General features: G+C 39.5%; 1 protein-coding gene across 1 annotated transcript; it reads right to left on the reverse strand.

The window, feature by feature from the left end:
• Window positions 1-1419: 1419 nt before the first annotated feature.
• On the reverse strand, window positions 1420-4208 carry LOC134806625 (uncharacterized). Its single transcript, XM_063779952.1, has one exon. It carries the CDS (start codon window positions 4040-4042, stop codon window positions 2591-2593), a length of 1452 nt encoding a protein of 483 aa, XP_063636022.1. The 5' UTR covers window positions 4043-4208; the 3' UTR covers window positions 1420-2590.
• Between the last annotated feature and the right edge of the window lie 12829 nt (window positions 4209-17037).

Raw genomic sequence — 17037 nt, forward strand, 5'->3', positions numbered from 1 at the left:
TTCTGCTGCTCGTCGTTCTAAAAGGTGACACACCATTTGGTCGGCTACAATGATGATGACGCCACTAACTAAGTCGTGCATTGGTTCATGACCATGCAGATCTTAAATGCGAGGCCCACCGTGCAGACATCGAACGATAAAGCGACCAATAAGACGTCCGCTACCGTATTAATGGTAGACCATGAGACAACGGTTTTTGTTTAACAAGACAACGTCATTTCAATGTCATTTCATAGGACGATGCGATATCGTCTCATAGGACGACGCATTAATGTCTCACGATACGACAAAATGTAGTCTTATGGAACAATGCAATGTAGTCCTATGGGACGCAATATCCTCTCACGGGACGATACCACAGGATGGCGCAATGTCTTCTCACATGATGACGTAACTCATCGCGATGCCTGTCGTATCACAGGATGACGCCTTATCGTTTTACAGGACGACGCCTGATGTCCCACAGGACGATGTCATGTCATCTCACGGGACTACGCTATGTCGTCTCACGCAACGACGCTTGTCGTCCAACGGGACGACGCCGTGTGCCATTTATACCCGTAGGTATTATATTTATGGTGATGGCTATAAGAGCTCACTTAGTCTCATCGCTGGGCCACGGGCACTGAGCGGAATGTCACAAGGTCTTTTAACGAGACGATGCTCGTCGTCTTACAAGACGCTGCCATGTCGTCAGTCAGGACAATACCATGTCGTCTGTCAGGACGATACCACAGGACGACGCCATGTCGTGTCACGGGACGACGCCTTGTCGTCTCACGGGTCGACGCCATGTCGTCTCATGGGACGACGCCATGTCATTTCACGGGACGACGCTTGTCGTCTCACGGGACGACGCCATGTCGTCTCACAGGACGACGCCATGTCGTCTCACGGGACGACGCCATGTCGTCTCACGGGACGACGCCATGTCGTCTCACGGGACGACGCCATGTCGTCTCACGGGACGACGCCATGTCGTCTCACGGGACGACGCCATGTCGTCTCACGGGACGACGCCATATCGTCTCACGGGACGACGCTTGTTGTCCCACAGGACGAGGCCATGAGGCGTAAGTACCCGTGTACTTTTTGTGACGGTGCCTGTAGGAAGGTCACTGCGTCTCGTCGCTGGGCCATGGGCACCGAGCGGAATGTCACGAAGTCGGAGGTTTTCAAAATATTTTTACGGTTTAAATTTCTTGATCTTTTTAAACTTGCTTTGTAAACGTGTTGCTCGGCTGAGTTACAAAAGCGTACTGGAGAGAAAGCAGCCGCGCGCTGGCAACCGGGCGACATTAGTACTTGGGTAGCGCGATAGATGGCGCTACTAGTTGATGAATTCGCTTGATTAGGGCTGAGTTACAAGGGTGTTATCTCATAATGTGGTTCAAGCGAAGGCACGGAGACCTAAATACCCGCAGAAGAAGTGACACATGAGAATTAAAGTCCTCGGAAACTATAATTATGTCATCTAAGTAGGCAAAGACTTTTAAGTCAAATTCTCTGAAGAGAAGATCAACTAAACGTTGTTGTGTTGCTGGCGCATTTGTGAGGCCAAATGCGGTTCTTTTAAAACGGAATGTACCACGACCAGGAACATAGAAGGCAGTTTTGTCCCTATCCTCGACAGCAATCGGAATTTGCCAAAAGGCCTTGGACAAATCGATACTCGTAAGGTAACGAGCGTCACGCAGGTTGTCCAATATTTCCGTTACATAAGGTAAATTATACGCATCCTTTCGAGTAACAGAATTCAGCTTGCGACTGTCGAGGCAGAAACGAGGCTGACCATTCTTCTTCGTGACGAGTAGAACAGGTGAAGACCAGGCGCTTTCGCAGGGCTCGATAACGTCGAGACTAAGCATTTCGTCGACCTGTTCGACGAGAATCCGTTGTTTCTCAGGCGACATACGATAATACCGTTGCCGGATCGGCTGAGCATCCCCAGTATCTAGACGGTGTTCAATGAGACTGGTCTTACCTAAACCCTTGCGCTCGGCAGAAATATCCTCGAACTGTGCAATGATGTTGTCAGCAATGGACTTCTCCGAAACGCTTAAATGATCATAACCATGAATAAATGTAGGATTTTCTGGCTTTGGTTCCTCTTGTACTACTGACACATTACGAAATGTAATACTACTTAAGTTAGGAAGAATATTAAATTTACGCCAAAAATCTACGCCTAATATAAAATCCGTGTTTACATCTGGTACTATATGAGCGGTAATAAAACGGAACTTATCTTGAAAATGTACAGGCAAGTTAATGTAACCCCGGCTCTGCATAATACGATTGCCAGCCCCTTTGGCTGTAATGAGTTGATCTGTATGAATAGGTAAACCTTGAAGTGCTTGATGAGCCTCACTTTTTAATACAGTTATAGCAGCACCAGAATCGAGTAAACCTGTCATATTAACACCATTAACCTGTACCGTTGCATAAGGACGATTATCAATACTGGGATCATCATTCAGAATTGCGTCGATGTTATACGAACTGAAAAAAATCTCAATAGTTTTCAGCCATTTGCCCCAATCTACAGGATCAAAATTATTAACCAGATGGTTGGCACAATTCTGTCTATTTAGTTTTTTGAGGTAGAAGGTTTACCCTTTTTGCAAGTAGGGCAATCTGGGGACTTGACACCTTTATGACCACACTTAAAACAATAAATTTCGTCCTTATTAGCTGGGCATTGACGCAAGTTGTGGCTATTATTGCGACATCTAGGGCAATACAAAGTTTTGGCAGAGGGTGTAGAAGTAACTGCATGTACCTGTTTCATATTGTTGTTAAATTTATTAAAATTATTGTTGTTAGTATAAGATTTATTATTGTGATTAGAATGAAATTGATTATATTGTTTATTAGTGTTATTAGTAAAAGACCTATTGTTATTTTGATTAGAATTAAATTGATTATATTGTTTATTATTGTTGTTCCTGTATGTGAAATTCTTGTTGTTATTGTTGTTATTATTCTTGTTATAACTATTACCAGTATAGGCAAACTCAGGTGCCAAGGTGTCAGCTGTCCGTCTGGGTGGTTTGCGAAAGTCGGCAAGACGTGCCTGGATACTTTCGTAGTTACGACAGTGATTACGTAACGTATCTATGTCAGTAATCGCGGCTGCTGACGCTAAAGTACTGGCATAGCAAGGCCTGATGTTATGGAGGAGGATCTCTAATTTCTCGTCCTCCGGTAAAGGTTTAGAGAGACGTGAGAATAACCCGGCCATGATTGATAGGTACACGGTAATGTTCTCGGATTCACCCTGCGTGCGTGACCGAATCTCATTACCGAGCCTATAATCATAGTCCTTCTGACCAAAATCTTGTTTAAGCAACGTGGCGAGTTCAACCCAGCTGGACACTTGACCCTTAATATTTCGGTACCAGTGTAGTGCATCACCAGTAAAAATCTCTGTGGCATAGGAGTCATAGGACAAAAGTTTTGAATCCGAAATAGACCTAGCCTCACAAAATTCCGTTATGCGTACCACGAAGGCACGGACGCAAGACTTGCCATCAAACTTGATTTTGCAAAGCTCATTGTGACTACCACGGTCGCATGTGACGTTTACGTTTATCGGTGCCGTGCTAACAACGGGTTCGGCGTTCGGAGCAGGCAAAACGGTCGCGGCAGCCGTGTCCTTGAAGGAATTAAATCTAGCTGTAAGAGCTCTATATTCTTGGTCGCAAACGTCAAACATGGGCTTGGTCGTTTCATCATACACTATACGGTTGAGACGGTGATGCAGGTGATTTAAAAGGTTTTGTGTGCGAAGAAAAACGTTCCTATCCGGTCGAGAATCTAAATGCGACTGAACTTTCGCGAGAGCATCACTAACGCCCTTTAAATCGGCAGCGACAGAGAAATTACTTTCTAAAATATCCTCGGAAGGAAACAAAGGCCCTAATTTCGAAATTTGTTTCCGCAAGTCCTGGACGGTGGAACCCGGTGTCTCACCACGAATGCTAACCTCATACTCCAACTCCGGCTTTTGGAGCGACAAAAATTTCACGGGAAATTCCATTTTATTAAAATTAAAATTAAATAAAAAACAATAATTTAATTAATAATAATAACGTGCAAAAATGGCAACCGTGGAAAGTGTTGACCGCTTGGTTTTAACTAACACTACTCCGCCTGTTACAATAATAAACTACGTAACGTTTTGGTTGGCAAAAAAAAAAATTCGAGCAAAAATCAAAAAAATAAAATAGACAAGCACAAAAATAAAAACAGAAAAAGCATAAAATTATCGCAACTAGTGTGTACCACAAAACTACAAAATAAAATATTGCACAAAAAAAAATATTCATAAAATATTTGACTACTATTAGTACTAGTCTACACTGCACTAGTACAGGATGATATAAAATTCTGAATAAATTAAGACACACAAAATGAATTATATTATTATAAAATATAAAAATTACAATTTGATTAATAAATAATTAAAATTATTATTATTAACGGGGTACACCTTAGTTACTTGCAACCAAAAAAAAACAACGTTTCACAAAAATAAAAAAACAACAAACACACATAAATTCTGCGGGGCAAATCTAGACCAGACCACGTTTAAGGGCGCCAATGTAACGCTATGTGGGGAGTACGTCCTATGTTGGTAGGGGAAGTAAATAAGTACTACCAACTCGTTAGCAAAAATAAATTATTTATTAAAAAAAAACTAAAATTCTTCTTCTCGATCTTTCCATGACGTCAATCAATGGACCGGCCGCGAGTACAGTCAGTACGAATAAAATGTGAACGCCCGGGAATACATGCAATACCTAATATAATTTGATTATAACTATTCATCATAATATTTATTTAGTCTTACTTTACTATAGTAAAGTAGAATAAGACAATTCTTGTAAATATAAAATTGATTAATAAAATTGTATAAATAAATAGTTAATTGATAAAATAATAAAATTATTAATTGATTAAGATTAAAATGTAAAATAATAATTCATGCAGTAATAATTTAAAATCGATTATAAATAAGTTAATTCATTAAAATTATATTAGTTTAAGATGTAAAAATAAAATGATTAAAGCTTATAATTAAAACATGTACGTGCAACGTTACATTATGTATGCCCGAAAAGATGGCGCCACAACTTTCAGGTTTCAGGGAGTGCAGAATTCGAAAATGATGACAGGTTTTTGAAAAAAAACGTTATATTATATATACCGGTGTCTTTGAAATTAAAGAAGTTAAAAAAACACCGTAGAGTTTACACATAGTTTCTAGTTTTGTTTATTAAATATGATTTGGGTACATAAGTCTGATAGATAAACAAGTATATAATTGTATGAATACCTTTTACTCGAAATTGGCGAAAGGCCACCATGACCTCCTCCCAAATATCATCAAAAATAAAGTTTTTGATGAGTTTGAACAGAAATAGCAAGCATCTTTCCCGAAAGTTCAATAAGCAGAGGCAGTAATTCGGCACTGTACGATTAACAAATAATTTAAATTCAACTTATGTTATAAAACGATTAATTTAATAATGTTTGATTTATTTTTGATTGCCATAGGCAGCATTTCCTTTTCGAAGCTTATATATTTCCACCCTTGCACTTAGTTGTACCTTGAACTGACGGTATTCTTCTTTATCAAACAATAGTGCCATGTTTTTTAAAATTCGTAAATTCTATTATCGGAAAGAAAATTATGTCAATTTTCTATAATGTCTGTATAATTTGACAGAACCAATTGAGAAACTAAACTTCTATTTTATCAGAGAGGTAGTAACTTTATTACAAAAATATAAATGTAAGTAAGATAAGGGTTGAAGCCAACAAAAAATTACAATTCCACTTTACGTGTAGGACAGGTACTCTAAAACTCTAAATAATGCCTCAATGTCATCTATCTATATAAAACTTAATCCCTATTTCACTTGGTCCCGGCATCACGCGTGAACGGATGGACCAATTTCGCAATTTTTTTTGTGTTTGTTATTGTAAAGAGAAGGTTCGTAATGTTCTTATGCTAGAAAAAAATAAGACTTATAAAAAAGGTAATAAATAAAGTGGATATTTGCTTGTTCTGATATTGATAAAACACGCCCCACAACACCGACACGGTCAACAAACAAATAATGCACACTCGCTAGGGCGGATTTTTCTAAACGTTTCACGATACAGACAGATGCGAGTGACGTGGGCCTTGGCGCAATATTAACCCAGGAACACGAAGGATTAACAAAAGTAGTCATGTACGCAAGCAGGTCACTAACCCCACCAGAGACAAGATACTCCACCACAGAGAAAGAGTGTCTCGCAGTCATATGGGGAATCCGTAAAATGAGGGCATTCATAGAGGGATATCACTTCACTATCATAACGGACCACCAGGCATTGAAATGGCTGAACACACTGAAGAACCCATCTGGAAGGCTAGCCAGGTGGGCACTAGAACTCCAACAGTACCAGTTTGACATTATATACAGAAGTGGAAAGCAAAACCATGTAGCGGATCAACTATCAAGAAACCCGGTATATGCAATAAATACACAAGGCTGGTACGACAGGAAACTAGACCTGGTACAAAAGCAACCGAACGCAGCACAAGATTACCGCATAAAAGGGGGACAGTTATATAAAAAAATAACTCACTCGGCGTACAACAAGCACACAGATCCAGAAACAGAATGGAAATTATGTGTACCAGAAGCTGACAGAGGACAAATAATGCACCAAAATCACGACATGCCAAGCGCAGGACACTTAGGGATGGCTAAAACAACCAAAAAAATAATGCAACGTTACTACTGGCCCGGTATGCAGAGAGATATATATACGTATGTTAAAAAGTGTGACGCCTGCCAAAAACATAAAGCAACGCAACAGAAGCCGAAACGGGGTGATGCACATAAATAACGCGACAAGACCGTGGGAAATCGTAACAACAGACCTCATTGGACCGTTACCGCGGTCATCAAAAGGTTATACATGGATAATAGTCTTCCATGACAAGTTCACGAAATGGACAGAGATAACGCCACTTAGAAACGCAACTAGCCCCGCGATAGCCAGAGCATTTGAACAAAACGTAGCGTTGCGGCACGGTGCACCACAGGCGTTACTATCAGATAATGGGAAACAATACGTAGGGAAAACATTCACGGATACGTTAAAAGCCTACGGAACCGAACATAAATTAACCCCACCCTATACTCCGCAATGTAATATGACCGAACGAGTGAATAGAACATTGGAAACCATGATATCAATATTCATCAACGAAAACCACAAACAATGGGACAAATACCTATCAGAATTCAACTTCGCTCTAAATACATCAGTCCACGAGTCGACAAAATATACACCTGCATTTTTGCTATACGGAAGAGAACTTCGGACACCGCAAGACATTAATCCCCTTCCGACACCCCAAATAAAAGAGAAGTCAAAGCTAGAGGAAATATACACCATAGTAAGAAAAAATCAACAACAAGCTTCGCAAACGCAAAAAACGTATTACGACCGGAATAGGAAACAATGGAAACCCGAAGTTAGAACCTTAGTACTTAAGAAAAAACACGTACTGTCAAACGCAAGTAGAAATTTCTGCGCAAAACTAGCACCTAAGTATACGGGACCATACAAAATATTGGAAAAAAAATCACCTGCAATATTTACGCTACAATCACCGGACGGAAAAGGGAAATTAATAACAACACACGTAAAAGACTTAAAGCCGTACGAACAAGAATAAGGAATAACCATCAACAAACAAAAATCCAGTAAATAAACAGAATAAAAATATAATTAACAACATTTAAGATAACCAGTACCAGCTGGAACAGAACCTACAATAATAATCCACTCGAATATCCGAGCGATCACCGACAAAGAGGAATGGACCGTACCGTAATACAAATAAGACACGGAATAACAACGGGTTTAGGCAATGACATATCATTAAATTCCATATCAAAAACAAGTCGAGAAGTCAAGCGACATTGGACCTTATTTGTAGGAGAAGAAGACATCATTTCGTATGGCGGGATAAAATAAAATCAGGAACATACAGCTAGCGAAGGAACACATACAAAGAGGTAGACGTGTCTAAGGAGAATTAAAACTACCCGCGATATAACAAAATAATAGGTCTATATAAGCACGCACGTCATGAACGGGCACAAACGGAAAAATGCAAACTCCAGTGGAGCATCCCGTGATCGCTGCCGGACGCGCGCGCGAACTGCGCTACAATCCAGGAACGAAGTGGTTCTGGGAGGACCACACGCACCGGGAGCCACCACTAGACAACCAGGAACCGCGGGAAGAGGACACAGGAGACCAGCAACAACAAGAATGCGACTTAGAAGAGACGCTGGCCCTCCTGGTCTCCACAGAGGAGTACTCCGCGTTCTTGGCAGAGGGCTTGTCTACGATGGACACTGTGACGTCCAGGCTCCGTTGTGTACTGGGTGATTAAATGAAACAACTGTTATCACTCGTGCACTCCGCCAGCTACCCACTCGCCATGACACTTCTCCACGGAGTGAAGCTAGCGGGTAGTTGCGTCGTACTGTTTATTGTGTAATCGTCACATCTCTCCCTTTTTATAATGATTTATTTATTCCACTTCATATATTTATCATGCAACAATAGTTCAGTTCATCGTATTATCCTATACTCGCTAGGTTAATTTATTTCTCCAATCTAGGTATACTACCACCGGTTCGGAAAGGTTAACCTCAGACCCGAGAAGAACCGGCGTAAGAAACTCGGCGAGGTGTGGATGTATTCATTCCACAACAGTTAAATAATAAATATTTTCCAACACTAGCAAGCCCTTAAATCTGTAAAACCATTATTTTACTTTTACAATTTCTTCTTAGGTGTCAGTCCCTCTCCTTCTCCTATTTGCAGTTTTGAGTTTTTTTATTCAATTGCTTATAACTCAAAGATTTACTTTTCCTTTTGATGCTTACACATTTCCAGGTATTTTCATTAGCATACAATATAATATTTGCCTAATTAATACCTATTTCATGATTTAGGTACAATAACATTGTAAGCTTGCCAAGCGTCTTGGACATTAGTTACTTATTGGCAATAACTGATTGACTCTGTTTTACTAGTCTTGTATGATGTTAATATATATAATGCAATTTAAAATAGTTGAAGATAATCCAAGGTCAAATAAAGTAGGAATGTTACATTCGTTGTAGAGGTACCACGTCAAGTATGATTAGTTTTACTTATGAATAGGTTAAGCAAACAATAATCTATACAAATAGATTTATATATTATTAATTTGTTAGGTACCTACTAAGATTTACCTGCCTATTTGACCATTATTATTATTAATTGCATTGCATACATATCTAATTATCGTTCTTTAATTATAATACTTGAATAATATATTAATCTTGACATCAATTAATCCAAATATTTATTTTATTAATTTTATTGCTCAAAAAGTAACACAGCAAATATAATATCGAATGTAATATTATTCTAGCAACTTACTTATGCGAAGAATCATAATTACAATTTATGTTATGAAAATAACGTAACACTTTACTAATTGAAAGCTGATTTTTCAATTGAATTGTGACCAGTAAGTATTGTATTATTATTTCCACAATAATTACTGTCAGACTGTCACATAAATATTATTATTTGTACTTGTACACTTTTTCTTCGGTTTATTTCAATTACTTGCAACATATTTTATAAATCTGAAACATAGGTATACACCTTGTATGTCTGCTTCCTATATCCTGCCATTGGTAAGTATGTCATTTAATTTCAATAAACATCTTCCAACGAACCAATGGAATTCCATTATTCTAACCATGATCCCATGAAATACTGAGTACACCAGAGTACAGTTCGAATGTTTAGGTCCTTTACCATTTTATCGTTACGTTTAACATTTCTAAATGATAAGACCTAGGTTTTTGGTCTTTTGAGTCTTAGTGCTCAATTAGTACAATAAATGTGTACTCTTGGGTAGATCAATGAAGTGGTTCAAGCTACAACTTTGATCTACTAGTTTTACTTAATTAGTTAGCCTCGACAAATTAAACATCAGGCAAACTGTCATTGACAGCGATCAAAATCACGGTTAATTCGAATACTTATTGTTTTTATTTTATAATGTGTAGGTACCTACACACAGTATTTAGTTATTTGTTTCTGTTTTGATTTAATGTATCGGTGCTGAGACTATGTATAATTTCTAATGTATGTATTGTCTCAACCGCATACCTAAGCGTTTTGGCATCCTTAATTATTGTAAGTTTATGCATGTCACTGAAATAAGGAAATATATTTTCCGGTAAAGTGCCTTTTTTAATTACACTTAATTATAATTAGTCATCACATCACACACATCACTCATCTTCATCTGAGTAGGTGTACCTACTACCTAGGTAGTTAAAAAGGAACTTCGTCATCTACACTGTTAACCGACAAAAGTCGTATGTCTATTTACAAGACATTAGGTTAACTGCTGGTCACTAGAGTTTTTTCTGTTAGTACCTTAGTCATGGTTGCCTTGGGTATAGTTTCGTAGTTTAGTTAAGTAAGCAGTGCTTCCTCACCGTGTAAGGCTCCCCGCATCGCCACTTCAGTTTTTACAGCATTGACTTTAGGTACTACATGACATGATGTATTATGACAGGCCCAGCGTCTATTTACGTACCTGTTGTACTTGGGTTTGTAATTGAGCTTTGCCCTGATTATTATTCTACAGAATCATGTATTCCGGCTCTAAAATAGATTGGAATTGGGATTTATTATATGAAATCTGGGTCATATACGATTTTGAAGAATTGTATATCCTCATCTATTTATAGGTTTTATTTGGGCAGTTTAGGCATGCCTCTGTGTTCCACAATTTCCACGGCTACTTACGCAGAATGCATTATTACTCTTATCCTGGTCACCTGCTTGTTTCTCTTAAACTATAATTTAACCCGTCTTCTAACTGTTCCAACAGGATTGCTACAACAATCTTTAACCGGAATACCGTCTAAGTCGTCGTATAATATATTTAAGCTGATACATTAAGTTCTTACCCATACGAACATCTGCAAAATGCAGTAAATTTATGATACGGGTATAGGTTAGGAGAAGGTTAAATTGTAATACTTTACAGGAAATGTTTTCCAACTGCCGTATTTTTTTTTTTGTATAATTGAAATCTATCCTGAATCTACATTAGTAGATATGCCTATTCCCGAGGCCATCCATCTATACCTGCGCCTTAAGTTAACTGGAACAGTAGGCAGAGGCACTAAACTGCTTATTATATAATTTCGAATTCAATAAATACATTACATAATAGGAGGTCACTCTATACTAACATAATGTCAGTTTATGACTATTTTGCCTCCCTATTAAGTTTTGGTGGGCTAAAGAATCCATCTAATGGTGGTATCTAGGACATTTTGGATGACCTAAAACAAGATACTATCGTTAGTACCAACCAACACTATATCGCGTCAGTTTACTTTTAAGTACTATGTTGTACTAATTTGGACGACCTATAACAAAAGGTCCTATCGTTAGTACCAACCACCACTATCGCGTCTACTAGACTAGTTACTAGGTACATTTGACTCTTTTGGTTTGTTAGTACCAGTCCAACATTCAACTTACTAATTATTCTCTGTTTGTATCGCAGGTAAGTGTTATGATTTCGCTTATCATTTCTTTTGTTTTGCTAGTACTAGTTGAACATTCAACCTACTACTTATTTATTTTGCTAGTACCAGTTGAAAGTTCCAACCTACTAATTATTTGTTTTGCTAGTACCAGTTGAAAATTCCAACCTACTAATTATTTGTTTTGCTAGTACCAGTTGAAAGTTTCAACCTACTAACTATTTGTTTTGCTAGTACCAGTTGAAAGTGTCAACCTACTAATTATTTGTTTTGCTAGTACCAGTTGAACATTTCAACCTACTAATTATTTGTTTTGCTAGTACCGGTTGAAAGTTTCAACCTACTAATTATTTGTTTTGCTAGTACCGGTTGAAAGTTTCAACCTACTAATTATTTGTTTTGCTAGTACCAGTTGAAAGTTTCAACCTACTAATTATTTGTTTTGCTAGTACCAGTTGAACGTTTCAACCTACTAATTATTTGTTTTGCTAGTACCAGTTGAACGTTTCAACCTACTAATTATTTGTTTTGCTAGTACCAGTTGAACGTTTCAACCTACTAATTATTTGTTTTGCTAGTACCAGTTGAACATTTCAACCTACTAATTATTTGTTTTGCTAGTACCGGTTTAACATTTCAACCTACTAATTATTTATTTTGCTAGTACCGGTTGAAAGTTTCAACCTACTAATTATTTGTTTTGCTAGTACCGGTTGAAAGTTTCAACCCACTAACTATTTGTTTTGCTAGTACCAGTTGAAAGTTTCAACCTACCTACTAATTATTTGTTTTGCTAGTACCAGTTGAACATTTCAACCCACTAATTATTTGTTTTGCTAGTACCGGTTGAAAGTTTCAACCTACCAATTATTTGTTTTGCTAGTACCGGTTGAAAGTTTCAACCTACTAATTATTTGTTTTGCTAGTACCTGTTGAAAGTTTCAACCTACTAATTATTTGCTTTGCTAGTACCGGTTGAAAGTTTCAACCTACTAATTATTTGTTTTGCTAGTACCGGTTGAAAGTTTCAACCCACTAATTATTTGTTTTGCTAGTACCGGTTGAAAGTTTCAACCTACTAATTATCTGTTTTGCTAGTACCGGTTGAAAGTTGCAACCTACTAATTATTTGTTTTGCTAGTACCAGTTGAACATTTCAACCTACTAATTATTTGTTTTGCTAGTACCGGTTGAAAGTTTCAACCTACTAATTATTTGTTTTGCTAGTACCGGTTGAAAGCTTCAACCTACTAACTATTTGTTTTGCTAGTACCAGTTGAACGTTTCAACCTACTAATTATTACTTATACCAACTGCAGCATAGATGTCATGTACAGTTTACTTCTTGCAATTTATTTTTCTTGTTAGTCCGACTCCGACTTACTAATCAATTCATTTGATGCTGAGTTTACGTGTCTACTCCTACAGTAAAACAATAACAAAGCCCTCGGCATTCATCAGTCTAAGTACGCTATCTATAGTTCTTGACTCACTTGACATCGTAACGGTCCTTGATAATTTAACTGGTCCGTTACCTGTTAGCATTGTTTATTATCATAAACAGCACATACCTATGTATATATGAATACATGTTAAATCGACACCAAGTTAACATCGATTCATACCCATATCGTGCTATAAATAGCATTTCAATTGATTATAACTGGTTATTTTAACCGAACAATATTTCTTTTAGGACATAAGGTCCATAAAATGTATACAACCATACCGACTTGATATGCAGGTTTCTCTATACGTTCCCTCATGTAAAAATATCTTAGTATTTAATTACACACTAAATAGGTCGGTATATTTTAAGTATGAACGGTAAATACACAACTCATAATAATCATGATTTCCGCGAAGGTAGTTTGATTATTTACCCTTTATATCATATGAATTCTAATATACGATTTTGAGTCAGAAAATAAACCATGTACCATCTGTATTTGTAACACGCAAACCATCAGCATATTCGTTTCTGTCATTTCATGGAAAAATTCATGGCTAATACGTCGGTGCCACATCATAGGAATAATGTAACATGAGTACATTATTTTTTGTAGTGACCCCAATTATTGATCTATCTTGCATTGATTACACTTTTGGATTTACATTTGGTAACCAGGCTCACGCACAGTAGCCATTGTCAAAGAGTTAGTGTAATAAGCACGCGTATATTTCTTCTTTGCTTAGTAAACATTCCTCCCGAGCTACGTATCATCAATTATTTACTCAATAATAGTTGTAAAGTTAACCACTGTTCTTATGTAAACAGTCGACAAAATCAACTGTGCATATACATAATTGTTTTTATTAACATTGATTGTAAACAAAACTATAAAATTAGGTATAGGTACCAGATCTACGTTTTTACAGTAATATTTAAATTCTGCATTAGTTTCTTTAATACTCCTCTTACGTGAGTTTGGAATTTCATAACCTACTTACGTAAGTACCGCCTAACAAAATCGTTGCAGTTTTAATATTTTCGTATTATGTACAACCGTACGTCAATCGTTACACAGAATATCACCTCGCCCAAAATTTTGTATGACCTGAATACAATCGGCAGCTCGGGAGGAAATGGACAAATATGGTAGCTATTAGGTTAGGATTTCCATACCTTAGATTTGTTTTTTTTTTTTCCGCCACCGTTATCTTTCCTTTCCGTATTTTTTTGTAATATTTTACCCTCGTCGCCATCTGTGACGTCCAGGCTCCGTTGTGTACTGGGTGATTAAATGAAACAACTGTTATCACTCGTGCACTCCGCCAGCTACCCACTCGCCATGACACTTCTCCACGGAGTGAAGCTAGCGGGTAGTTGCGTCGTACTGTTTATTGTGTAATCGTCACAGACACGAGCGGGGGCGAAGACGGACTTGAACCGGACACGTCGCCATCATCACCGTCGTCATCATCGACAACAAGCCCCAACTCGAACAACAGGAGTAAGAGGAAGCACCGAGCGGGCCGGAAAAGGAACGGTGGAAAGAAGTGTGGCATAATACGGATGCCACATACCAGGCAGAAGCCAAAACCAAAATGGCCAACTATTTAGTATTTGTGTAAAAAAAAAAAAAAAAAAAAAATATATAAAATATATATTGGAAAAAAACACATCACATTACGGGTTTAGTAATAAGTGCCGAAGATGTGGGTGGAGTGCTGCCTGGGCAGGAGTCACATATCCCCTCGGCCTGGAAGGCTGGAGAGGTTTACCGAGCTAGTCTCAGATTTGGGAGATAGGGGACTTACGGGTTGCTAACACAAATACGGATAGTACACTGGTATAGACGGGGCTTTATGTCGTTTATTGAAAACACTTAATAGCTAACACTTATCACTATTATGCCCCGGTGGGCCGGTTCCCTATAGTAGCGGCGGGATACGCGAGTGCCCTAGGTAATCTACACGCAAACCTAGCTCCGGGTTAGATCGTGTTCGGCGGGAGTGATAGGGACGATCGGGGACAGGAGTTTGCGGTTTGCTTGACAGGATGCGATACGGAGTTATAACGGTTTGTTTGACAGGATGCGGTACGGAGTTATAACGATTTGCTTGACAGGATACGGTCCGGAGTTATAACGATTTGCTTGACAGGATACGGTCCGGAGTTATAACGATTTGCTTGACAGGATACGGTACGGAATTATAACGGTTTGTTTGACAGGATACGGTACGGAGTTATAACGATTTGCTTGACAGGATACGGTGACCGGTTCGCGGAGCTGCACAGGCGGGTGGGACGCGTCGCGTATATTATTAGTTACCTTTCTCCCGAGTCTATAAGACTCCTATTTGTGAGTTATTCGGTTGGGGTTCGGTTGGTTCGGTTGGGTTGGGTTGGGTCGGTTGGGTTGGTTCGGTTGGGTTCGGTTGGACAATGTGATGTGCTGCCTGGGCAGGAGTCACATATCCCCTCGGCCTGGAAGGCTGGAGAGGTTTACCGAGCTAGTCTCAGATTTGGGAGAAAGGGGACTTACGGGTGGTTAACACAAACACGGATAGTACACTGGTATAGACGGGGCTTTATGCCGTTTATTGAAAACACTTAATAGCTAACACTTATCACTATTATGCCCCGGTGGGCCGGTTCCCTATAGTAGCGGCGGGATACGCTAGTGCTCTAGGTAATCTACACGCAAACCTAGCTCCGGGTTAGATCGTGGTAGGCGGGAGTGATAGGGACGATCGAGGACAGGAGTTACGCCGGCCGGCGGTGTCCGCTACAGGCCCTGCGTATGGGGTTTCACTGGCAGGCGGTGACCGCTCCAGCACGTGATGGAAGGGAACAGCCTGGCCTAGGCGCACATATGTCACCCCGGCCGCGACCGCAAGAAAGGGGCTGGGAGAGGTGTAAGTAATCGTGGTCGGCGGGAAGGTTAGGTTGAGGGCAGGGGCTACGCCGGCCGGCGGTGTCCACTACAGGCCTTGCGTATGAGGATTCACTGGCGGGCGGTGACCGCTCCAGCCCGTGATGGAAGGGAACAGCCTGGCCTAGGCGCACATAGGTCACCCCGGCCGCGACCGCAGGAAGGGACTAGGAGAGGTGTGTTGCCGAGAAGCGGCGGAGACGGAATGGGGCTCTGTACTGAGTGCTGCGCGCGGTTATATAGCTGCCGGTTGGTGCTCCCCTCCGTCGCGCCCCGCACCGCGCCGTCGTGTCGGTGTGGCCGGATTCCGCTCAGGGCGCGTCGCTGCGGTGGCATGGCGCGCTGGTGACATGGCTATGTCACATACGTTTTTTGAGTGCTTTTGTTAATACATAATTCGGTCATGGTCGACCTTTACTGATTTGTTAACCGGATGAATAATTATATTATTAAAATATTTTCGTGAACATACAAATAGCTTTACCAAATTTTTTTTTCATGGGTATATTTACTTAAAACTTGGCAAGAATAGGTTTTTCATCCATGCCAAATAATCATTATTTTCCTTCCCATACAAAAACGACATCCATGATGACTTTGATGTCAAAGTGCACAGCAGACATGTTGGATTCCAAAACTGTCATCATTTTCGAAACCGGCACTCCCTGAAACCTATAAAACGACACCCATGACGACTTTTATGCCAAAGTGCACGGCAGACATGTTGGATTCCAAAACCGTCATCATTTTCGAAACCGGCACTCCCTGAAACCAATAAAACGACACCCATGACGACTTTTATGTCAAAGTGCACGGCGGACATGTTGGATTCCAAACCTGACATCATTTTCTAAACCGGCACTCCCTGAAACCTATAAAACGACACCCATGACGACTTTTATGTCAAAGTGCACGGCAGACATGTTGGATTCCAAAACTGTCATCATTTTCGAAACCGGCACTCCCTGAAACCAATAAAACGACACCATGACGACTTTTAT

The sequence above is a fragment of the Cydia splendana genome, chromosome 3 (assembly GCF_910591565.1).
Source record: "Cydia splendana chromosome 3, ilCydSple1.2, whole genome shotgun sequence".
NCBI lineage: Eukaryota > Metazoa > Arthropoda > Insecta > Lepidoptera > Tortricidae > Cydia > Cydia splendana.